Source organism: Calliphora vicina, chromosome 2 (genome assembly GCF_958450345.1).
Source record: "Calliphora vicina chromosome 2, idCalVici1.1, whole genome shotgun sequence".
Taxonomy (NCBI): domain Eukaryota; kingdom Metazoa; phylum Arthropoda; class Insecta; order Diptera; family Calliphoridae; genus Calliphora; species Calliphora vicina.
Window position 1 is genome coordinate 5593103 of NC_088781.1, and position 25212 is coordinate 5618314.

General features: G+C 29.6%; 1 protein-coding gene and 15 non-coding genes across 16 annotated transcripts in view; 9 read left to right on the top strand and 7 right to left on the bottom strand.

Annotated features, from left to right (window-relative positions):
• The window catches only part of spz3 (Spaetzle domain-containing protein 3), a 60417-nt gene that overhangs the window by 26868 nt on the left and 8337 nt on the right, over positions 1–25212 (top strand). The window contains exons 2-3 of the mRNA XM_065501725.1: positions 7931–8061; positions 17592–17716. Coding sequence (XP_065357797.1) covers positions 7931–8061; positions 17592–17716 — 256 coding nt within the window. The remainder of the gene's footprint in view (positions 1–7930; positions 8062–17591; positions 17717–25212) is intronic.
• Positions 12799–12869, bottom strand: TRNAG-GCC (transfer RNA glycine (anticodon GCC)). Its single transcript has one exon. It is a non-coding gene; the product is annotated as a tRNA-Gly (tRNA).
• Positions 14450–14520, bottom strand: TRNAG-GCC (transfer RNA glycine (anticodon GCC)). Its single transcript has one exon. It is a non-coding gene; the product is annotated as a tRNA-Gly (tRNA).
• Positions 16453–16523, bottom strand: TRNAG-GCC (transfer RNA glycine (anticodon GCC)). Its single transcript has one exon. It is a non-coding gene; the product is annotated as a tRNA-Gly (tRNA).
• On the top strand, positions 18555–18627 carry TRNAK-UUU (transfer RNA lysine (anticodon UUU)). The gene has a single exon. It is a non-coding gene; the product is annotated as a tRNA-Lys (tRNA).
• On the top strand, positions 18984–19056 carry TRNAK-UUU (transfer RNA lysine (anticodon UUU)). Its single transcript has one exon. It is a non-coding gene; the product is annotated as a tRNA-Lys (tRNA).
• On the top strand, positions 19275–19347 carry TRNAK-UUU (transfer RNA lysine (anticodon UUU)). The gene has a single exon. It is a non-coding gene; the product is annotated as a tRNA-Lys (tRNA).
• Positions 19479–19549, bottom strand: TRNAG-GCC (transfer RNA glycine (anticodon GCC)). The gene has a single exon. It is a non-coding gene; the product is annotated as a tRNA-Gly (tRNA).
• Positions 19912–19984, top strand: TRNAK-UUU (transfer RNA lysine (anticodon UUU)). The gene has a single exon. It is a non-coding gene; the product is annotated as a tRNA-Lys (tRNA).
• On the bottom strand, positions 20133–20203 carry TRNAG-GCC (transfer RNA glycine (anticodon GCC)). The gene has a single exon. It is a non-coding gene; the product is annotated as a tRNA-Gly (tRNA).
• On the top strand, positions 20434–20506 carry TRNAK-UUU (transfer RNA lysine (anticodon UUU)). The gene has a single exon. It is a non-coding gene; the product is annotated as a tRNA-Lys (tRNA).
• On the bottom strand, positions 20722–20792 carry TRNAG-GCC (transfer RNA glycine (anticodon GCC)). Its single transcript has one exon. It is a non-coding gene; the product is annotated as a tRNA-Gly (tRNA).
• On the top strand, positions 21040–21112 carry TRNAK-UUU (transfer RNA lysine (anticodon UUU)). The gene has a single exon. It is a non-coding gene; the product is annotated as a tRNA-Lys (tRNA).
• TRNAK-UUU (transfer RNA lysine (anticodon UUU)) lies at positions 24169–24241 on the top strand. The gene has a single exon. It is a non-coding gene; the product is annotated as a tRNA-Lys (tRNA).
• TRNAG-GCC (transfer RNA glycine (anticodon GCC)) lies at positions 24362–24432 on the bottom strand. The gene has a single exon. It is a non-coding gene; the product is annotated as a tRNA-Gly (tRNA).
• On the top strand, positions 25029–25101 carry TRNAK-UUU (transfer RNA lysine (anticodon UUU)). Its single transcript has one exon. It is a non-coding gene; the product is annotated as a tRNA-Lys (tRNA).

The following is a 25212-nucleotide window of genomic DNA, read 5'->3' on the forward strand; positions in this document are numbered from 1 at the left end:
TGCAAAGAGTGTACCGAATCTTATTATAACCTTCACCGAAGAATACTTTAGAAACAAAATTAAATATAGTTTGTGGTGGAAAAATTTTGGAAAAAAAATTATTGCGAAAAAAATCTTGTTGAACAAAAATTTGGGAGAAATAGTCGAGATATTCGAGATTTTTTGGTTATATCTCAGCAATTTGCCGATTTTCACGATTTTAAATAGTATTCCAAGTTGGACTCCATGCCTCCTTTTTTATACATTGTATATAGATTGAGTCTTCAAAAGATATTACAAAATGTTACGAATATTTAAAATATCATATTAACTATATGTAGCATAAATAAAATGTGCCTTAAACCTGGTATTTAGTTTAAATGTATTGAATGTATCCACTTAACTTACATTTACATTTAGTTTGTAAGTTTCTCGTAAATGGATTACCAAGTTAATTTTTACGACACCATTGATATTGAAAATATTTATTGTCATTCGATGTTTTATTTCAATTTAAACTTGAATCAGGATTAACAAGTAAATTAAATGCAAAAACATGACTAGACGACAAGGTTTTGGAAAATCCATAAATTAGTTTTTGGTTAAAAGTGTAAATTGATACTCTGCCAGGGATTACATGGAATCTTTAATGGGTTTTTTTAGGTAGTAAAAACAAATAACACACTGAAATACAAACATTTTGTAAAGAAAAAAAAATAAAAAAATAAATACAAAATTAAAGTAGTTAAACAAATAAAATGTAAAATAAATATCTGGTACAAGCAAAAATATATTTACAACTCGTCCGTCGTTCATCACCACAGTAGCGTTTTTGTAACAACATCCAAACCAAACAACAGGCGTTTATGTCAGCAATATTCACATTGGCAGCATGTAATTAAACAACAACAACAGCAGCAACAACAACGAAAATAATAATCATAACAGTAACTCAAATGACAGCAGATATAAACAAACAAACGCCTTCAGAAGCACAATATCTACTCTAATATGAGACGAGTTACAGTGGTACGAATTGGATAAATAAAAATTCGAGAAATTAAATTTGAAATCGGATATTATTTATAATTAAACAACTAATTCATCTTCAATTTATGAAATTATAACATTGAAATAAACCCTTTCTCTCTTCATGTTCTAAATATAACATATACTTATACCCCTTCCACATTTCCTTCAAAACTATTTTTCAGCTCTAGATATTTTACTGATTTTTATATCCTACACCACCATGTGGGGAGGGTATAATGCGTTTGTGCAGATGTTTGTAACGCCCAAAAATATTGGTCTAACACCCACCTTAAAGTATACCGATCGACTTAGAATCCTGAGTCTATTAAACGATGTCCGTCTGGTTGGATGGCTGGTTGTCTGTCCATGTAAACCTTGTGCGCAAAGTACAGGTCGCAAAACGACCAAGCCTATTGAAATTGGCTGAAATTGGCCCATTATTTCACCTAGCCCCCATATAATGTCCTCCCGAAATTGGACTTTATTGGTCATAAATGTTTAATTTATAAATCTCCACAAATTTCGTTCCAAATAAGTTTTATATATACGAAATTCATGTCACCAAATTTTGTTAGGATCGGTCCATAATTAGTCATAGCTCCCATATAGACCCGATTCTAAATATCACTTTAATGTGCATAAATCTTTTTAAAATGTTGGCAAACACACAATATTCAGTATAAATAACTTTCATATAGACATAAATCACACGACTTAATTTCATAATGATCGGTCCATAATTGGTCATAGCTCCCATATAATACCCACTTCCGAAAATCACTCACGAATATAAATTATTGATATTTTAAAAGAAAAATGTTTTTGCTCATTTAGTCAGTGTAGGGTATTATATGGTCGGGCTTGACCGACTATACTTTCCTACTTGTTTTATTTTTAAAATGTTTGGAACAATATCAATTGATAAAATATCGGTTTCCGATTTCGTATTTAGGACGTGAATGTGTTTTAAAATGACAGACGGACATGGCAAAATCGAATTCAGCTATTTCTTAATATTTTGATAAAAAAAAACCAAGTTATTCCTTGTAAGTTCAGTCTGTTTTACTATCTCCATATTTAATTTGACCGTGGAAGCTGCGTTCTATCTATTCTTGCACTCGGATTCATGCAAGGAACCCCAATTCGGTATAACTACTCATGTTGACTTTTCGAAATCAATTTATTTAATCTAGTAGTCGTAGTCTGTAATTCTCGGATGGGTAAAAGTTTGGTCATGAAACCAATTACGTACAACTTCATCCGTCTTATTAGTTTAAGTAAACTTCTTGTCGACATTTCAACTACTTTAAGGCATCGGTAATATCAATTAAGAATACTTCTATAACTCTGTGTTCTCACAGAGAAAGTTATCTTATCCTGATACAATTTTTTCCATACATTCATTACACTATACAACAAAATCAAATTTTTTCCAAAATTACATGGTCCAACCAATAAATTTTGTTAAAGGAGACTAAAAAAAGACACGAGCATCGGCGTTTTGAAAGTTTACATCTGAATTTAATTTGTGGGGGCGTTAAACTTTCCCAACTCTGGCACATTCTTATTTTTAATCGTCATAAGAAACCATACGATCCTTACATTTTAGGTATAAAATGTGTTCAGCAAATTTATGTAAAATGTTACGGAGAAAATTTTTGTAGAATATAATAACCCTCTAAATCCTCAAGGCATTGGTCTTTTTTGTCCTTCTTTTAAAAAAGAGCAAAAAACACCATTAAAACAGGGATTTAAGGGGTTAAAATGTTCCGCAAAAATATTATCCGTGAAATTTTACTATAAGTCCCTGAATAAACCAAAAAGGAAAATTCAACCAGAAAGTCAGAAAAAAGAATTTTATTTTTTTGTTTCATATTTGATCAGCTTTATGAACTTCAGAGTGCAGACCACTCTTTTAAAGGAAATATTTTGAAATCATTTCATCGGCTTAATTCTCTATTTCTTCTAAACGATTATATTTCTTTAAAAAATCTGATCAGACCATCACAAAGAACCTATACCGAGCGCAGCTGATTCATTTGTAGCGAGCATTAGTCGAAAAATGCCCAGAATATGCGGCAAGGCATAAAATCGTTATATTCCATAATGACAACACTCGGCCACATGTTGCAATATCAGTTAAAAAGTATTTAGAAAGAGGAGGTTATGAAGTTTTGACATGCCCTTCGATCGATGCAGAACGCTCTCTCTGGGATACGCTTCACATCAGAACAGAGTATCCGAAATTGACTTGTTTCGTTCTTGGCCTCAAAAGATGATACGTTCTTTTGTCGCGCAATCCATATGTTCCCAGAAAGATGGGAAAAGGTTATAGCTAACAATGAAAAATACATTGAATAAATTTATATATTGTACAAATGTTTCAAAATAAAACATTTCGCACTTGATCAACAAGAGGGTATTAACTCAAAATTTTTAAAATTCCACTTTTTGCAAGAAATCATCTAACAACATCAATATCTATATACTGTAAAAATTTCAACGTATTCCGAATACTCTTTCATCTTGAAAACCACATTTGAGACTATTTTCGTGATAATGTAGTGACTACCTTTATATCAACAAAAAGGTATTATTTTGAGTTAATACAAAAGTTGAAACAGAAATGCGTCGTATATTTTCATAAAAAAGGTATTATTTTGATTTGAGCCTTTATTCAAGTTAAAAATAATCAAATTGTTTTATTTAAATTTGGTTGTATTTTGAGTTGATACAGTTTTGTTGATAAAATTTGTTTTACTTTATAATTTTAATTCGAAATGTGACTCTTTTTATGATAAAATTGTTCACATTTTTTTGAGTTGTGACCCTTTTCATGAAATAATTCAATCCTTCTTTAGTAATAACCATTTTCATGATATCGTGTTTATAATAAATTTACTTTAACATAAATACTTGCTGATAACGAAATCGATTGCTCATTGCAGTAATAATTAAAATATTTAAATATGTATAGAAAAATTATTGTATTTTATATTGTACGATCAAACAATAGTAAATTAAAATTTAAAATGACGTGTCCAAACGTACAACACTATTCTACGTCTTTGCCTTTAGAGGATATACATACTGATAATAGTTATAGCTCTGCAGATCCATTCAGCGATGATTCGAATGACGATTTCAATCCGTCGTTAGTAAGTCGAAGCAGTTCTTCGGACATAGAAATGCAGGAATTGGTTGATGGTAGAATAAAAAGTACTAATTACAAAGTACAAAACAAGAAACAAAAACGTCAACAAAACTTGCGAAACTCGGGATATTCATATACTTCGCTATCTAATCCTACACGAAAAATAAAAGAAAAGTGCTTGCGAACTGCTTGTAGAGAAAACTGCCGTTTTATGTGCAACGAAAAAATAACGGAATCTTCACGTTATCAAATATTTCAAAAATATTGGGATACAAGCAACTTACAAAGACAGAGGGAATTCATTTCTAGTCACATAAAACAGATAAGACCCAAATATAGATATTCAAGCACTCAAAATTACCGTAGTTTTAACAACGCCTTTTTCTTGGAAATGGACTCAAAACTTATCCGAGTATGCAAAACATTTTTTAAATCAACTCTCGATATAAATGATAGAGTTATTGCAACAGTAATTAAAAAAAGGAGCGAAGAAGGATTTGTGGAACCTGATTATCGTGGAAAGCATAATAAGCACAAGAGTGTTAGCCCAGAAATCAAGGATGGAATAAGGCAATTTATAAAAGATATTCCGAAAATTGAGTCCCACTACTTACGCGCCCAAACATCCCGTGAGTTTATAGAGAGCGGCAAAAGCATTACAGACTTATACAAGGACTATGAAGAAATGTGTGAAAATAAACATTTAACACCCGGAAGTAACATTATGTTCCGCAGAATATTCAAAGAAGAATTTAACATTTCATTTTTTAAGCCGAAAAAAGATCAATGTGACCTTTGCACATCGTTTTCCAATTCCGACGAAAATGGAAAAAGAAGTTTAAATGAGGATTACACTTCACACCACGAAGAAAAGGAACTGTGTAGAAAAGAAAAAAATATAGATAAACAATATGGTAATGTAGCTGTATATGATTTGCAATCAGTTCTTCCATTGCCAAAAGGATTAACTTCTAGCTTTTTTTATAAAAGCAAAATAAATTGTTACAATTTTACGGTAAGTGACCTTAAAGCAAACCACGTGGAATGCTTCTTCTGGACTGAAGTCGAAGGAAAGCGTGGGTCGAATGAAATAGGAACGTGCGTTCTTTTATATATACAAAAAATTGTGCAAGAAGCAAATAGTACTCAAGATTTGGATTTAATTTTTTACTCCGACAACTGTTTTGGACAGCAAAAAAATAAATACTTGCTTTCGATGTATTTCTATGCTGTTCAAAAATATAAGATACGAAGCATAACTCATAAATATTTAATTCAAGGCCACTCCCAAAATGAAGGAGATAACGTTCATAGTGTTATAGAAAAGCAAGTAAAAAGACATCTTTTAAGCAAACCGATATATACGGCAGATCAATACATCACATTAATAGCCACCGCTAAAAAGACTGGTATACCATACAAAGTTCATGATTTAAAGCATGATAGATTTTATGATCTTAAGAGCCTACAAGAGCAATGGGGCCAAAATTTTGTTAAAAATGATGCCAATGGAAAAGTTAACTGGCATAATATCAAAGTTTTGCGTGTAGAATACGAAAATCTCAATTCATTTTTTTATAAAGATTCCTATAAGGATAAAGATTTTTCAAAAGTAACTGTCCAAAAAAACAAATTCAAATGCACGAGCTATTGGGAAAATCTTAAGTAAGTTTGTAATTCATTAATTTCTTTATATTTTTCTGCTATAATTTAAAACATATCTTACACTTATTATTGATTTAGTTTATCCTCCATTTATTCGGAAATGCTACCCCTGTCAGAAAACAAGAAAAAGGATCTTAAGGAACTTGTAAAAAAGAATATAATCCCAAAACATATTTATGAGTTGTATTACAAAAATTTAATAGATACTTAATTTAAACACATAATAATTGTTAGCTTTTTTAATTTTGTATCATTTAATAAAGGCTACTCGTAGTAGTATATCTGAAATCAAGAACATATTCAAGATATAAAAAAAAAATTTGAGTTAATACCATTTTGTTGAAAAAAAAATATTAGAAACTTTATTAAAATTTCAACTAAAGAGTCACAACTCAAAATAATACAAAAAAAACTATCGAGAAGTTTCAGAAAAATGGTATTAACTCAAAAAATAGATTTTTTTTCGCAATAATTGCAAAAATTTAAAAGAAAAACAATGTAAATATATTTTCAAATGGAATTTGCTTACTATGATATATTCGGATTTTCAAATTCTCTTAAAATGTAACCACAAACCGTTTTTCACCTCTACTGAAAATTTTAAAATTTTGAGTTAATACCCTCTTGTTGATCAAGTGCGATTTGTACAATATTTATTTTGAAAATCGATTTCACCAGTCCTAGCGAAATAGGGGATGCAGCAGAAAGTTTCAGTTAAATTAAATACTTGACCTCAATTATAAAATACGAAGTAAGCGAAAATCTTTTCGAGTAATATTTCATAAATAAAAATGGATTAACAACATTGTTGTATCAACTTTAATAATATTATACAAATCAACTACAACTTATAACAAAACCTTTTTTCTAAATTTAGAATTAACTCTATTTAAATATGAAACAAACAATAGCAATTTCAAATCTTTATAGAAAGCAAGGTCATTTCATAAAAGTCTTTAATAACTTTAAAGTTTATGGTAATGGGTCCATATTTGCGTCATTCTAATATATTTAAAATTAAATTAATTTAAATACAATACACATAATCTTACACTGCTATATATTAGTCATACTGTATTTTAAAACCATTTCATCATTAAATAGATTAGGAAATTAAACTAAAAAAAAACTCTTTACTTTTTACTGAAAGTAATACAAATCAAACCATTTAATTTAACAAATATATGTACATATATGTCAATGCTATATTTTGTAATTCAAACATACAAATGTTAAAATTGAATAACTCTCAAATTAGTTTAAATAATTTAAGTTTACGACTTTTAAATGGAATGCATAGATTAATTTTCAATTACATTTACCATAGCTGTGGACTTTTAAACAATCATTTAGCGTAAGTGAATGCAAAACATGTTAAATAAATATTGCCAAAAATTACTTTAATTAGTAAAAATTGTATTTAAAAAAAACAAAACTTTCTTTGTACAACTAACCACTGTGCATTAAATATATTGTCTAAAGATTTATGTGAGAGAGATACATGTGCAGATACGGCAGCACTATCTTATGGAGTACAGAAGTGGCTAAAGTTGTCTTAACTGATTTAAAGACGAACCTGACTGCTTGAGTCACTGTGTAACCAAGCAATCAAGCAACTTGCTGATTTGATTTGACTTGACTGACTGCCAGTAGTCTGTCTGTCTGATTCAAAGCTGTCATAAGTGGCATAAATTGCTAAATCATGTGTCTTCAAATTCAATGAGAATCGTCAGAGTCATGTGGTGTGCATATAAAGTTGTAAAATAAAGAAGAAGTGACTGATGTTGCAATCTGACAATCTACAACAATGTACGAGTATCTAGATAACTATTTGTTGTTGTATTTAAAATAAGATGTGACATTTTTACAAAAGATGCAAATAAAATTATTTTACGGATTTAAAAAAATAATTTCGTTTTTTGCACCAAATAACCTAGATAATCATGAAGGAAAAATTAACTATAAACATCTTCATGACTGTTATTTTTTTTTTTCTTTTTTTCTTTAAAAATATTATATGAGAATTAAAGTTGCTGTGTTAAATCTTTTGTTTTTTTAAACTATTTTAAAATATTTTACTGTTTTTTGTTTAATTTTCAGATGGTTCTCCTAAAACTCCCATGACTGTTACCCCCATACAAGGACCAATTTACCTCAAAAATGGTACAGTACCTGTGGTGCCATTGTTCCACTATCCCAGCTTTAATAATGGTTCATTTGTACAAATACCTGTAAGTAGACAATGTAAACAAGAAAATATTAGAAACAAACTTTAAATTACTTGACATTTATCATTTATTTTGTAAGTTTGTATTTGTATGTACAAGTAATTCATCAATTTAGTAGAATATTTCATCAGACATAGTGCATGTATTTCACATAACAAAAAAAAGTAGGCTTGGAAGGTTAAAATGTTACACATAATTACTACATCATCAGTGTTTATGAACAAAAAAAAAAACATAGAATTTATTTTTGTTAATTAACAACAATAAGCAGACACTACGCAGCAACTTTTAAAAACAAAATTCTTCAACAGATTTAAATTCAAAGTCTTATTTTTTCTATTAAACACAAATATTCCAGTGATTCAGGGAAATTTCCTATTAAAGAAATGTCTCCGTTTCAGGGAAATTTTTGATTGCAAAAATGTCTCCAAATTTTTAAACAATCAAATACATACAGTGGGGAGCTCAAATGAGTACATGTTTCTATTGTGTGCAATTCTTATAGAATAAAAATAAAACTAATAAAGCAAATCCAAAATTTGTTTCTGTCATTTATTTTATGTTTAATATATAACAAAATGAATTACAATTCAAACAAAAAACATCCAGTTCTAAATAAAAAAAAACAGACAAAACTAAAATAACTCGCATGTACTCAATTTTGCACCCCACAATAACCTTAGGGAAGAATTGAATTTTTTAAAAAAAATTTCAAAATCCTTTATTACGTAAATAAAATTTTACACGCATTGGCATATTTTCTATAAATTTTTCATTAACTTTTTTTGAAATTCTCTCTCTCTCTCGTGCTCAATCCGCTGTTAAAGCTCGTACAAATTGGTAGGAGTTAATCGGTATTGCTTCAACCGCCAATTCACGATTCACTAAAAATTCTCAATAGGATTGAACTCAAGACATTGAGCTGATAACTGCATTAATAAGAAATTTTTCTAGGAACACCATTCTTTACGATTTTTGACGTGTGTATTGGGTCACCATCCTATTGAAAAATTACTTCTTCTGCGGGATAGGCGTTATAATCTACAAAGTCAAAAGACGAATGTGAAAAAGACAAAGATGATTATGTATTGAGGTCGGTATATCGAACTGGACACTATTTCGGTAAAAATTTTGCTCACTAAACCATTTTTCAAAGTTTTTGATGAGTGCTTTAATTCGCCGTCCTGCTGTAAAATAACTTGTTCGACATGTACAGTAAAACACGGTAATGATATGGGGTTGCTTTATATGGTGCCACCTTGGACCAATGCAAAGAATCAATGAAATAATGGGAAAAGAAAACCATCTGCATATTTTGCAGACTCACCATACCGATTTTGTAGTCTCATCATCACGTTTTTGTATATAAAAGAGGAAATCCTGCAGAAGAAGTAATTTTTCAATAGGATGGTGACCCAATGCACACGTCAAAAATTGTAAAGAATGGTGTTCCTAGAAAAATTTCTTATTAATGCAGTTATCAGCTCAATGTCTTGAGATCAATCCTATTGAGAATTTTTAGTAAATCGTGAATTGGCGGTTGAAACAATACCTATTAACTCCTACCAATTTGTACGAGCTTTAACAGCGGATTGAGCACGAGAGAGAGAGTATTCCAAAAAAAGTTAATGAAAAATTTATATAAAATATGCCAATGCGTGTAAAATTTTATTTAAGTAATAAAGGATTTTGAAAATTTTTTTAAAAAAATGCAATTCTTCCCTAAAATTATTGTGGGGTGCAAAATTGAGTACATGCGAGTTATTTTAGTTTTGTCTGTTTTTTTATTTAGAACTGGATGTTTTTTGTTTTGAATTGTAATTAATTTTGTTACATATTAGACATAAAATAAATGACAGAAAAAATTGTTGGATTTGCTTTATTAGTTTTATTTTTATTCCATAAGAAGTGCACAAAATAGAAACATGTACTCATTTGAGCTCCCCACTGTATATGTGATTCAGGAAATTTTTAACTGAATAAAGTCTCCAATTTTCTTTTGAAAAGATTTCTCCGATTCAGAAAAATGTTCTATTCCAGAAAATTCTTCGATTTAGTGAAATTTTCAGGGAAATATTTAAATTAAAATTATTATTGTTGATTCATAGAAATTTTCTATTGAAGAAATGTCTCCAATTCTGTGATATTAAAAAAATATTGTACAACAGGGATGGCAAAATTGGTACAATTGTACTTTTTTTGGTACAATTTGATCTTAAAAAGTACAATGGTACACCAATGACTAATTTGGTACAATTTGAAAATGAGATCAAAATAAATTGTGTCTCTTAACGATTCAGTTAAATGTATTGAATTCATTCCTTAGTGAATTCATTGATTTGAGAATTCATTATTTATAGAATTAATTTCTTATTAAATCATTAAGGGTCCTCATGTAAACGCTTAAATGCCTCGCAAACTGTGCAATCTGTGCATTTTTACACTCTCGCAAATGAACTGTCAAAAAATGTATGGAAATTCGTTTGCACAACCCCGATAAGTTTGCGCGACAATTTAGACTCGCAAACTTGAATTTATTGTGCATTTGATGAATCAGCTGCTTTTGTTTACTTTTATTAATAAGAAATAAAAACAAATAAAATATAAAAATGTTGTGCATGTGAAAATTGTGTAACTTTGGAACAGAATGATTGTATTAAATGGCATTGTGTATGAAAACATTAACCAACAGCTAGAATATAAACAAAATCTTGCAAACTCTGTATATCACCGTTTGTTCCAAAGATTTAAATTTCATTCAACATTTTTAAAATTAAAATTTATACAATTTGAAAAAGTTGTTAAGGCTTTTGTTGAATTTATTTTTATTTGACATTTATATCAAATAGAGAGAAATTTAATGTATAAACTTGCACAACATTGATAAGGTGGGTTCATGAAACACGTCGCGCAAATTTGCACAATTGAACAAATGGCAAACATAAGCGTTTAAATGAGTACCCTTATTATAAATTTCTTCAAATCCATAACAAAATGTATTGAATGATTAAATTTTTCTTCAATTCAAATCGATTACAAAAAGGCTTAAGACAAGTTTTTTCAATTCATTTGTAAATGATTAAAAGCAAACAAACCTGAATGAAGAAAAAATGTAAACTCATTTTGGAGTAGATTTGAATTAACAAAAATTTAATCCTTCAAAATTTGAATAAATTCTGTTATTCAAAGTTCTGATGTTCAAAATGAATTTAATTTAAACAAATACTTTTGAATGAAGCTAAATAATTAGATGTTGGGAATGGATTTATGGAATGAAAGGCTAACATTTTTTTAATTACGGAATGAATTAAGCTCAAATTTAATTAATTAATACGAAGCTGCGATATATAATGATTATAACACTCTGTTATTATATGAAATTTGGCTATAATAATCCTAATTTACAGTATCATTATATATTTCGGGAGTAGCCGGGTACCCGGGAATGTAAAAAAAATTACCGATTCCCGGGAATCAAAAAAAGATCAGGAAATTGAAAACCCTATCTACAATGTTCAACTGAAAAAAGTCTCCAATTTTTTATTGATTAAGGGAATTTTTCAATTGGAGAAAAAAATCTTCTGTTGAATAAATATCCGATTCATGGAAATTTTATATTGAAAAAATTGTTCCAATTCAGGAACATATTTTATTGAAAAATTTTTCAGGTAATTTTTTAATTAAATTTTGTCAATTAAAGAAATGTCTCCGATTCAGTGAAATTTTCAATTGAAGAAATGTTTCTAATTCAGGGAAATTTTAAATTGAAAAATGTCTCCAATTCACGGAAATTTTAAATTGAAAAATGTCTTCGTTTCAAGAACAATTTAACTAAGATTCTGAGATATTTTCTATTGGAAAACAATCCCAAAAACACAGAGAAAAGAGTTTTGGTTGTGATAACCGAATTAGTAGCTAATTCAGTGGCAGTATTATTCTGTCATTGCTGTTAAATTTAAGTTGGGGCGACAAAAACTCGATATTTTAATAATAATTTTTCTTTTTCAACTGATTTTCTTGAGCTAGAACCGAAAAAATCTGTTAACGAATTTGTTTTCTCTGTGTGCTTATTGACCGATTTTTTCAGTTTCTGAAAAATTTTCTCTTGCGAAAATGTCTCAAATTGTTTATTGATATTAAAATTGTGTAATATGATTTCTGATATACCGAAATCGGAGATATTCTGAGTTTCTGAATTTAGAAAAAGTGTCTGAACATAACAAATTTTTTGTTTCTTTAAAATATATATTGATGATACTGAGAAATGTTATTTTCTAAAAAAAATTTCTAGATTTTTAGAATTGTTTCAGATTCTAAGAAAGGTTTGTTTCTATTGAAATGAAAAACCTCTCCGTTTCAAAGTAAATCTGAAATGTCTCCAATTCGGAGAAATTTTAGACTCCGAACAATTATTCCAATACAAATTTTCAGCTGAAATGAACTTTTTGTATTAAAAAAACATCTCCAACTAAGAAATGAATTAACCGAATTGGAAAAATTTGAGAATCAGGTTCGAAGAAATGCTATTTTTGAAACAAATTCCAATTAATTTATCTATGTTTTTTTTTATTAAAAAAAATATTTCAGAATCTGCAAAATTAAAGTGCTTCTATTCTATTGTTACTCACTATAATGGAGCTGAAGTCATTGAAATAATGAATACATTGGTTGGTGAGCCAACACGTGCATTTTAATTTATGATAATTAAATAAGAAAAATCACATGTTCAAAAAAGTTAATTGCATCGGCCGGGAATCGAACCCGGGCCGCCCGCGTGGCAGGCGAGCATTCTACCACTGAACCACCGATGCTTGTTGATATTAAGCGAATTTAAAACTGAATATAAAGTCTATGGCAAGACTTTAACTTAATAGGAAAAAGTCTTCCTTTACTAGCAGCAATTTAATATTGAATGCGGGCTTGTTATAAAGTACTTGCTACATACAAACCAATTAAAAAATCATCATATTTCTCTAGTACTCAGACTAAATACAAATTCCTTTGGCATTGCCAAGATTAATTTATAATTAATTATCCATTTTTATTACAGTTTTGTTGTTTTGTTGGGTACATGGGTTTTAACACTTATTAAACAAAACTAATTAAATTTAACGTTTATAAAGTAATAATTAAAGATTTTCTTTTTGTTTGCATTTTATTTTATTATAAAAAAAAACATACATTTTACGACTCTAACGAAAACGATGTTGACCTTCATAAAATGTTTATAAAAAAATACAAAATACGAAATAAAATAACAAAAATACTGAAATTATTTCCGCAAACGTATCAGCAAACATGATCGAAAATTTAAATCAATTGATAAAATAAATTTTAAATAAAACCACAAACAGCAACGCGCAAATTCGCATACATTTAAAGCCGGCTTTTTAATTTTATTATTTTTGTTTTATTTTTTTTTTAGTACTTTTTTGCCAGTTACTACGAGAGCTCTCAAACTGGTTGAAAGCAATAGGCCAGACATTCATCGATTGTCAGCGAAAGATTAGTGCGTGTGAATTTTATTTTATTAAAAAGAAAAACATCGGCATTATGACTTTTGAGGCGATCAAATGTGTTAAACATAAAAACAAATACTAATGAGGCCATCTTTGATAAATAACAAGACACCCTACACATATTTCTATTGATATTAAAAGTGTTTATAAGCATTTCAGACATACAAAATTCGGTGATATTTTACTGAGTTTCAGAATCTAGAAAAAGTGTCCAATAAGCACCAAAGCTCTTGAATTCATTGGAATTTGATTTGAATGTAAATGAAATTATGTTTCATTTTTCAAACAAAAACATATGTATTGAATTATGTTTCCTTTTTACCGGAGAATGCTAAATAAAGTGTAATATAACTGTAATTCAATGGCTTGACTACAATTCAAGGCTTGAATTACACTTGCTTTCAATTCTTTGAATTCCAGTAAAAATGCTTATTGGGAACATACACAGAGAAAACAGATTCATAGTAGCAACCGAATTTGTTGCCAATCAAAGGATCGGTTACACACATTGAATTTTTCGGTTCTAGCAACATAAAGTCAGTTGATAAAGAAGAATTTCGGTTAAAGCAACCAAACTTTTGTTACCCCTTTTAAAAGTTTGTAGCTACAACTGTAAAATACGTTCACTAAGTTATAATCATTCGATTGGCAACAAATTCGGTTGCTATCACGAATCTGCTTTCTCTATGTACAAATTTGTTTGTTTAAAACATATGTCGATGATAAATGTTTTACAATATAAAAGTTAAAAATTGTTCTATTGATAAATGATTCTGGAATCTAGAATCAAACAAATATTCTTAGGCATTTCTTTCAAAGTACAAACAATTTACATAGTACATATTAAAAAATAATTGAAAAAAAAATTTAATTGCATCGGCCGGGAATCGAACCCGGGCCGCCCGCGTGGCAGGCGAGCATTCTACCACTGAACCACCGATGCTTGTTGAAAGGATCGATCTACTATATAACTTCATACAATAATAGGCTTTTCCCACAAAACACATTAAACAAATTTAATTAAGCTGGCTTTAAGTAAAATAATAGATAAATAGTTTTTATTTTAAATTGTTATACAATTGTTTAAAATGTCTTACGACAACAACACGCACCATATGTATAATTAATTGGTATTAGTTTTTTGTTCTTAAATGTAAGTAAGATATAAATTGCTGATGATCTTTGACGCAACATTCCGCCATTCCTTTTCAATCACTTTATCATCTTTTGTGACATTCATGAAGGTTTAATTTTTTATAGTTGTTTCAAGTAACCTAGATTTGGTTTATCATAGTTGTTGGGTAATTCTTGAAAGGTCTTTAGAAAGGCTCTTGATGTTGCAACAAATTGCCAAATGCCAATTATACAAATACATATTATGTACGTAGTATGTCTTCTTTTTATGTTTATAGAGATGCTGCATTTTGTAGAACATACAACAGATGTGTAACTTTAAATACGTGATATTATTTTTTTATATGTTTAAATGTTCTTTTTGTTTTAAATAATAGTCACAGTTGATGTCAGTCTTATTTGTAACCTAAAAGATGCCAACTAGTTCATTGGTAGAGGCAAAACAGTTTTGAAGGTTTTATTTCAAATTTAATTTAGGCAATAAATAACATTTTACAAAAATTTATACAACTTTGTTAATTGTATATAATTTATCAACGCAATTATATTTTCAAGCTTCAGTCACTATAGACAAATGTTCCTAAAATTAATAAAAAGTCCTCTTAAAATATCTTTATTGTCCTATATTCTGAGAAACGTTATTTTATTTTTTAATTGCAATAATATCTCAAATTTTCGTGTCTCAGATTCCGAGCAATTTTCTATTAAGAAAATCTCTCAGATTCTGAGCAATTTTCTATTAGGAAAATGCGTCAGATTTTCAGCAATTTTCTATTAAGAAAATCTCTCAGATTTTCAGCAATTTTCTATTAAGAAAATCTCTCAGATTCTGAGCAATTTTCTATTAAGAAAATCTCTCAGATTCTGAGCAATTTTCTATTAAGAAACTCTCTCAGGTTCTGAGCAATTTTCTATTAAGAAACTCTCTCAGGTTCTGAGCAATTTTCTATTAAGAAACTCTCTCAGGTTCTGAGCAATTTTCTATTAAGAAACTCTCTCAGGTTCTGAGCAATTTTCTATTAAGAAACTCTCTCAGGTTCTGAGCAATTTTCTATTAAGAAAATCTCTCAGGTTCTGAGCAATTTTCTATTAAGAAAATCTCTCAGGTTCTGAGCAATTTTCTATTAAGAAAATCTCTCAGGTTCAGAGCAATTTTCTATTAAGAAAATCTCTTAGATTCTGAGCAATTTTCTATTAAGAAAATCTCTCAGATTCTGAGCAATTTTCTATTAAGAAAATCTCTCAGATTCTGAGCAATTTTCTATTAAGAAAATCTCTCAGATTCTGAGCAATTTTCTATTAAGAAAATCTCTCAGATTCTGAGCAATTTTCTATTAAGAAAATCTCTCAGATTCTGAGCAATTTTCTATTAAGAAAATCTCTCAGATTCTGAGCAATTTTCTATTAAGAAAATCTCTCAGATTCTGAGCAATTTTCTATTAAGAAAATGCGTCAGATTCTGAATAATTTTCTATTAAGAAAATATCTCAAGTTCTGTGCAATTTTCCACTGAGAAAATGTCTCAGATTCTGAGCAATTTTCTATTCAATATATATGTCAGATTCTGAGAAATTTGCTGATTAATGGGTACGATCAAAGACTATTTTTAATATAAAATTTCAGTACAAATATGAATTAGTTGTTAATAAATATGTTAAAATATTAATAATTAACACAAAATACAGCTGTTTTAGGTTCATTGAATTGTTCAGACTCTGTTTATTTAAAATAAAATAAGAATTGCATCGGCCGGGAATCGAACCCGGGCCGCCCGCGTGGCAGGCGAGCATTCTACCACTGAACCACCGATGCTTATATCAAATCCTAGCAAGCAAAATGATCATGATCGTCATTGAGATGCTCTCAACATCTTGAGATCTTAATATCTAGATTCAAAAACAAGTTTCATAGAAAACTGCAGTCACATATCTTCAATGTTGAATAGTTTAAATTTAAATACCCAATGGAAACATTTTACGAAATGCATACAACTATTTGTGATGCAAGACATGATCAACTCTAATCGATCGAGGTGCTTGCAAGAATGTTTTTGAAATATGTTTCTAAAATATACATTAATTTAAATTGCTTTTGAATTAATTGGTAATATTTAAAATATCCATAAAATCTATAGATCATATAAGGCAGTTGATATGGAAATTAATAGAGAAACTAAAAAGAAATTAATTTTTAGTTTGTACTTTACAAATTGTTAATCTAACAGTTGTCATATGTGAGCATTTATCGAACCATTTACATAAATTAACAGAAACATTCCGCTAATATTTATTGCAAATTAATGTTCATTTATGTAAATTGCAGCGAGCTTTTAAAACCACATTAAATAGTAATATGCCAATATGATTTATAATAAGTTCGGCACACTTATCTAGTTATTAAATAAGATTGACAGTATTGCAATCAATTGAAAAATCGATTGATTGAAAAATTTCTTTCAAATCACACCGCTATAGTTGGATAACAAAATTTCTTTTTTGGTTTGAAAAGCTAATTTAAAAAAAATTAACTTTTGTGGGCTTCAAGATATAAATTTTTTTGCTTTCAACAATAAGTTATATTTTTAGCAATTTTAATAACCCTTTATTGATACTCATTTCATTTAGAAGTTGTTTTTACTTCCTATTGGAAAAACAAAATAAAATTTACTTAACAATTCCAAATATAATAATTGATTCATAAGTTCTGTTAAGAAATATCCGTTAGTTTTAGATAAAGTTGTAAGCACGTGTCGATCAGAACTACGTGCATTTCAATAAATTAAGTTGTACAAATATATTTGTCTTTTAATTTTAATTACTATTTTACAACTTTAACATTTTATTATATTGACAATTTCCTTTGTGTGCTTTTCCTTTGTAGATTTGGTGGACAGCCTTATCAGTGGCTTTGGGTTTGGATGTACGTGGAGACTTGATAAAGGGTGTGCCTTGCATAAAACGTTATCACCAATTGTTTTGCCCTACAGCCGGCAATAGTTATCCCATGTAGGTATTATTCTTATTAACAATTAATAAAACTTTTAAAAACCTTTAACCTTAACATGCATAACAACATTAACCTTTACCTTCAATAATAATTTTTTAATTTACAGAAGTAGTTATGTCTTTAAAAAAGTAAAGAAAACTAATTATAATTAATTTTTAACAGCAGAAAATTTTTTAAAATTAATACATGTAGTTGAACATACCTATTAATATGCGTTAAAAAGAAACACACGTCTAAAAATCAGTTCGAAAATCAACATGTCAAAAAACCATTCATCACTTAATTAGTATTGATCAGCAATTAAAAATTGACCTACTAATACTACTTTCAAGGTCCCCTTAAAGCCCAACTACTTTTAAGTGTTTAACTAAATTAAATAATTAAATTTATGTTAAAAAAAAACAAAATAAAATACTACACGATAAATACAAGTTCGATTTACTTAAGAGTGTACAGGGAGCGTATTTTAAATTTAAAGGTTCTTTAACCTCTCTCTTCAAAACGTCAAAACAAAAACAGTAAAAAAACCTGTCAATTACGTTAATAATTTTGTTTTAAAATTTAATTTGCATTTCGATTATTTATAATCGACGACAGGTTTTAATATTAAATACAAGCAGTAATTAACTAAATTAACAACAACAACATTCTAGACATTGAATTAAATAAAAGCAACAAACAAAATGTGTTGTAATATTTAAAACACAAAAACGTGCAAAAAGAGGCTGGTTTGCGATGAATAATAACAACGGAAATAAATTCAAGAATCTGAAAAGGTTTGATTAGAATGAAGCAACATTAATTAAGTTGTCAGTTTTTGTCGGGCTATTTTTAGGTGCCCGGGTAGCTCAGTCGGTAGAGCATTGGACTTTTAATCCAAGGGTCCAGGGTTCAAGTCCCTGCTCGGGCGATTGAAATATTTTGTTTAATTTATACTACAATTTTATACAGTTGTCTCTCGCTTTGTGATATTTAAAAATCAGATGTCTTTGGCCATATTCTAAATAAAATAATGGGTCGCTTCTTTTATGTATGATTTCAAAAGTAAATTAATAAATATTCATTTTCTAGAATGTATAAAATTTAAAAATCTGATTAATTTCTGGAAAAGTTGCAAAAACGGGTATATTTTCTCTAGAGTATCTTTTATTCCGAAATTGGCAAAAAAAACGAGGACTTGGATTAATCGAAGGCGGCATTTAAAACAGAACCTTAAGGACAACTTTAACCATAAATTGATACTGGAACTCCAATGGTCCTTTACAGGCCCGGGTAGCTCAGTCGGTAGAGCATTGGACTTTTAATCCAAGGGTCCAGGGTTCAAGTCCCTGCTCGGGCGATTGCAATTTTTTTATTCTACGAGAGTTTGTAAAATCTTAAAACTTCTTTTATTAGAATACAAACGATAGGTGGACATCCAATCCAACCCCTCATATATTTTACTTGTTCTTTAACAATTTTAATAGATAATTTTTTTTATTATGATTCAAATTACATTAATGTCATATGTATGTTAATTTCTTTACGCAATACCTGGAGCACATCGATCTTCAACGTGCCCGGGTAGCTCAGTCGGTAGAACATTGGACTTTTAATCCAAGGGTCCAGGGTTCAAGTCCCTGCTCGGGCGATTGAAATATTTTTTTTTTCGGAATCTTTATTTTTCTTTAAAATGTATTATTTGTACTTTATTTTATTTAACGTTGCGCATACTTATTTAAATATAACTCTCTTGCTAATTAAATTTAAAAAGTTCCAAGTTGCATCGGCCGGGAATCGAACCCGGGCCGCCCGCGTGGCAGGCGAGCATTCTACCACTGAACCACCGATGCTATATACCAGTTTGTAAAGAATAAGAGACATAACTTTAATAGTTTGTTATAAAAATCGTCAGTGGTAATACTGGAAGGTTTGCACAAGTACGGGTTCAAGTCCCTGTTCGGCCGAATTAGCTTTTTTCTAATTTGTGCTGAATTTTGTAATAAGCAATTTAATTGGTTCGTAGAAATGTTTTTAAAGGAAAATCCTAAATTTTGAAATAAAACAATATTTGTATTCGATTCTTACGTGCGAAATATCAATTTCATAAAAGCAGAGTTTAGAATATTCAACAAGGACAATGTAAAATAAAAGTAAATCGTAATAAATTGACATTTGGAAAACAAATGGTGATATAATGTTCTTAACAGCACATGCCCGGGTAGCTCAGTCGGTAGAGCATTGGACTTTTAATCCAAGGGTCCAGGGTTCAAGTCCCTGCTCGGGCGATCAAACTTTTTTAATAAATAATATTTTAATTAAATTTATTTTATCAAATAAATTATAAAGATAAATTAAGATTTATATTAATTAAAAAAATTCTCATTTTTGTTCTAATGATCACAATATAAAATTAAAACTAACAAAAAAATAAACTGCATCGGCCGGGAATCGAACCCGGGCCGCCCGCGTGGCAGGCGAGCATTCTACCACTGAACCACCGATGCTTGATAATTGACTGGGCATAAATAAGGACAAAAATATAATTTTGCCACGTTGCCAAATTTAATACTACTGTTGTTTTTCGTTACAACGATAATTTTTATATAGAAATTTTACAATTCTCTAATGTTTTAAACATTATTTCGTTAATTTACTAACTTATGTTAAAATTCTTATAATTAAAAAATGCACATTCTTTTTAAATATAACTTTTGGAATAAGTAGTCTCTTATGTGCCCGGGTAGCTCAGTCGGTAGAGCATTGGACTTTTAATCCAAGGGTCCAGGGTTCAAGTCCCTGCTCGGGCGAATTTACTTTTTTAAATTTGATTTCATATATATTTTGATTTCATATATTTGTCCTTTAGAATGGTAGAATTTATGCAGCTTAAAAAGAATATGTTCATATTAACGAATTTAATAGTACGAAGATGAAATAATAACAAGGAATTTAACAATAATGTTCAGTAATCCAAATTATCCCTAAATGTATTAATCTGAAAATTGAATTAAAAAAATAAGGTTGCATCGGCCGGGAATCGAACCCGGGCCGCCCGCGTGGCAGGCGAGCATTCTACCACTGAACCACCGATGCTTGATAAATGCATTACCCTCCTACAACACATCCAACGAAGAGAAACAATTACATACATATATGCACTATTGTCAAATTTTGTTATGTTTGTGAAATGAACCGCTAAGAAATTTGATCAAATTCCCAAACTCGGTTTCATAGTTTTAATTATGGAGAAATTAATACGTAAGTAATTTGATATTTGAAAGAATGTAATTTAATAAGCCCAATTTGTATGTTTCCTGAATCGAAGTTAAATATGATATATGCCCGGGTAGCTCAGTCGGTAGAGCATTGGACTTTTAATCCAAGGGTCCAGGGTTCAAGTCCCTGCTCGGGCGAGCGAAACTTTTTATTGTTCTAATAATATAATCCTTGAATTACTGCTAGATAAAAGTTTCAAAAAAGGATACTCGAGTTTTTTCTTTCGTATTGATTTTTTAATTTTACCTAAAATTTCTAAATTTTCTTCAAGCCTCCTCTATGATTGCTTCATCTATATATATAAAAGAGTAACGTTACTGACTGACTGACTGACTGATTCATCATCGCACAGCCCAAACGGCTGAAGCTAGAATCACGAAATTTTAACTGTGGGTTCCTCCCTCCCCAAAACGATCCGATAAGAAGGGATTTTTGGAAATTCGAACGTTTAGGGGGTAAAAAAGGGTAAAAACGGGTAAATTCGGTAACCTTATATCTTCAAAACTAATAAAGATACAAAAAATCTTAAAATTGCATGTTACTCCATTTAAAAAATAAGCTGACAGGTGTTTCGTACTTTTTGGAAATTCGAAACTTTTAGGGGAGAAAACGGGTAAAAACTGTATTTTGGTACTTTTTTTGCACCCTATGTATCTTTTAAACCAATAAACATAGAAACAAATTTTAAATCGTATTCTTTAATTAACAAAAAATAAAAAATATAAGTTTGGTACTTTTTGGAAATTCGAACCTTTAAGGGATAAAAATTGTGTTAATTTTTGGTACTTTTTCATAAAATATGTTTTTCTATAATTTGACATAGACATACGAATATTTTATTATGAGCTCCCACCACGTTACAGAAATTTATTTCAATGAAATTGTACCACCTCAATGGGGATAAAAAAGGTACCAAAAAGGGAATAAAATCGGGAAAATACATTATATTTGAAATTATTAAGCCAATTTTGATAATTTTTTTAACGTTGGTTCCTGGATTCATACAAAAATTAACTAACAGGGTGTTATTTGGAACTCGAGTGCCAAGGTGTATATTGGGCCAAATCCGGGTAAACAGTTTGGTACTTTTTTTAAAACATATTTATTCTTGGGCACATTAACACAGATTTTAATATTTTGATACATGCCTGTAGCATAAACAATTTTGGCAAAATGGAATATTTTTAAATTTCAAACTTGAGGGGTGTTCAAGTAAGAAAAGGGAAATTGGTACTTTTCTCCTAATGGTACTTTTTTAAAATTTTAAATTATTTCAGTTATCGACATTAAAGTTAGCTGATATGTATTTGAGTGAAGTTAGTGTTAGGAATATGGGATAATATTTAGGTACCAAAATGTGTGAACTGTACTATAGGTACTTTTTTGTTCATCTAATGGTACTTTTTGAAATTTCTATAATAATGGACTTAGAAACATGAAATTAAACATATATGGTCCTAAGTGAGTGAGAATTCTAGGGGGAGACTTTTTGGTACTTTTTCTTTATTGGAATGGTACTTTTTGTAATTTCTTCACCAATGAACCTAGAAACATGAAATAAAGCTTATATGGAACCGAGTGAGTGGGAAACCACATGTGTGGGCTTTTTGGTCCTTTTTCTATATTCTAATGGTACTTTTTTGAATTTTCTTTAACAATGGACTTAGAGACATGAAATTAAGCATATATGGTCCTAAGTGAGTGAGAATTCTAGGGAGAAACTTTTTGGTACTTTTTCTTTATTCGAATGGTACTTTTTGTAATTTCTTCACCAATAAACCTAAAAACATGAAATTAAGACCGGAGTGAGTGGGAATCAACAAGTGACTGCTTTTTGGTACTTTTTCTATATTCGAATGGTACTTTTTGAATTTTCTGTAATAATGGACATAGAAATATGAAGTTAAGCATATATGGTCCTAAGTGAGTGAGAATTCTAGGGTGAGACTTTTTGGTACTTTTTGTTTATTCTTAGTACTTTTTTGAATTTTCTATAACTATGGACTTAGAAACATGAAATTAAGCATATATGGTCCTAAGTAAGTGAGAATTCTATGGGGAGACTTTGTGGTACTTTTTCTTTATTCGATTGGTACTTTTTGTAATTTCTTCACCACTGAACATAGAAACATGAAATAAACTTATATGGAACCGAGTGAGTGGGAAACTACAAGTGGGTGCTTTTTGGTACTTTTTCTATATTCTAATGGTACTTTTTGAATTTTCTATAATATAATGGACCTAGAAATATGAAATTAAGCGTATAAGTGATTGAAAATTCAAGCGGATACCTCATGGTATCTTTTGTTTATTCTAATGGTACTTTTTTTTAATTTTCTATAGCAATGGACTTAAAAACATGAAATTAAGCATACATGGTCCTAAGTGAGTTAGAATTCTAGGGGAGACTTTTTGGTACTTATTCTTTATTCGAATGGTACTGTTTGTAATTTCAACACCAGACCCGAGTGAGTGGGAAACCACAAGTGGGGGATTTTTGGTACTTTTTATATATTCTAATGCTACTTTTTTGAATTTCCTATAATAATGGACCTAGAGTTTCCAAAAAATCGAAGAATTTCAAAACCGCGGTTTCGGTTTTAAAAAATTAAAAACCGATCGGTTTCGGGTTTGTGATAATTTATTAAATCTTAAGTATTATAGAAACAAAATTAGTTGATAATATAGGATATGATATACAAATCTAAAATTCAAACTTGACGGGTTATGGTTTAGTGAATGCGAATTTAAAAGTTATAATCAATGGTACTATTTCCTTATTGCAATGGTACTTTTTGAATATTTTATAATAATAAACCTAAAAATTTAAAATTAGGAACACATTTTGCATTTTCTATAATAATGGACCCAGAAATATGAAATTAGACATTTACAATTAGATTCACAAAGTGAGACTTGATAGTACTATTTCTTTCTTCTAATTGGGGTGGCGAAGCGCACCGGGTCAGCTAGTACATACATAATTATGCAATCGATTAAAAGATACTGATTTATTACCAATTTTTTGTTTACTTAAAGGATTACTTAAAATATTTTTTGAAATTCCCAAAAGCTAAGATTCAAAGATAAGATTCAAAATTTTTACGAATACTTTATAGTTTGGGTAATAAATTAAGTTATAAAATCAGGAGATAACATATATATGTTGATTTAAACTGGAATTTTGATATATGCCCGGGTAGCTCAGTCGGTAGAGCATTGGACTTTTAATCCAAGGGTCCAGGGTTCAAGTCCCTGCTCGGGCGAAAATCTTTTTTTTAGCTTTTGCTTCAATAAGAAATTACTTTCTCATTAGATATTTTTAAGCTAAACTTAAATGCTTCATTTAAATATACATGTATCACAAATAGCATACAAAATTAAATTGCATCGGCCGGGAATCGAACCCGGGCCGCCCGCGTGGCAGGCGAGCATTCTACCACTGAACCACCGATGCTATATGATTGATTTTACGATGTTATCAAGTTTAGAGGTTAAAGTGCAGGACTATATCAAAATTAATCATTTTAAAGGAAATCCTGTATGCAATGCGACTCGACTTTGTTTCGAAAATGTATCACTTTGATGATGTATCACGTTGATGAAAGTTGAAATCGGATTTTATTCCAAATTCGTATTTGATAAAAAGTAAACCATGAAAACTGTCTTCTCAAACTCTCAATAAAACTGTAAAAGTAAACAGTCGTAAACAGCAAATGTTTATTGCATCGTATGAGCCAACAATAACTCTCTACTACGATATTTTTTCAATTAAATATGTATTGTAGGTATTTAAAATGTAAAGCGGAATAACGATTTTTGTGTGGTCGTCCATATTCCTTAAATATTTGAACAATATGAATTAAACTATTTGAAGGAAAATATACATAGTAATGTATATTTATACCGTTGTCGGAAATTTTGGATAAAATGTCCTAGAGAAAGTTACGGACATTCCTTTAAATCCTTAAGTATTTTGAAATGAATTACATAATATGTAAATGTTCCGAAGATTATTATATTAATAGCTTTACGAAAATGTGATCTTTACATGCCCGGGTAGCTCAGTCGGTAGAGCATTGGACTTTTAATCCAAGGGTCCAGGGTTCAAGTCCCTGCTCGGGCGACCAATTTTTTTGTTTTGGAGGTGTCATATTTCTTTAGCAGAAAATAATCATAACTCGATATTAGTCGAAAAATATTAGCTAGAATAAATGTTGATGGAATAAAAATAAGA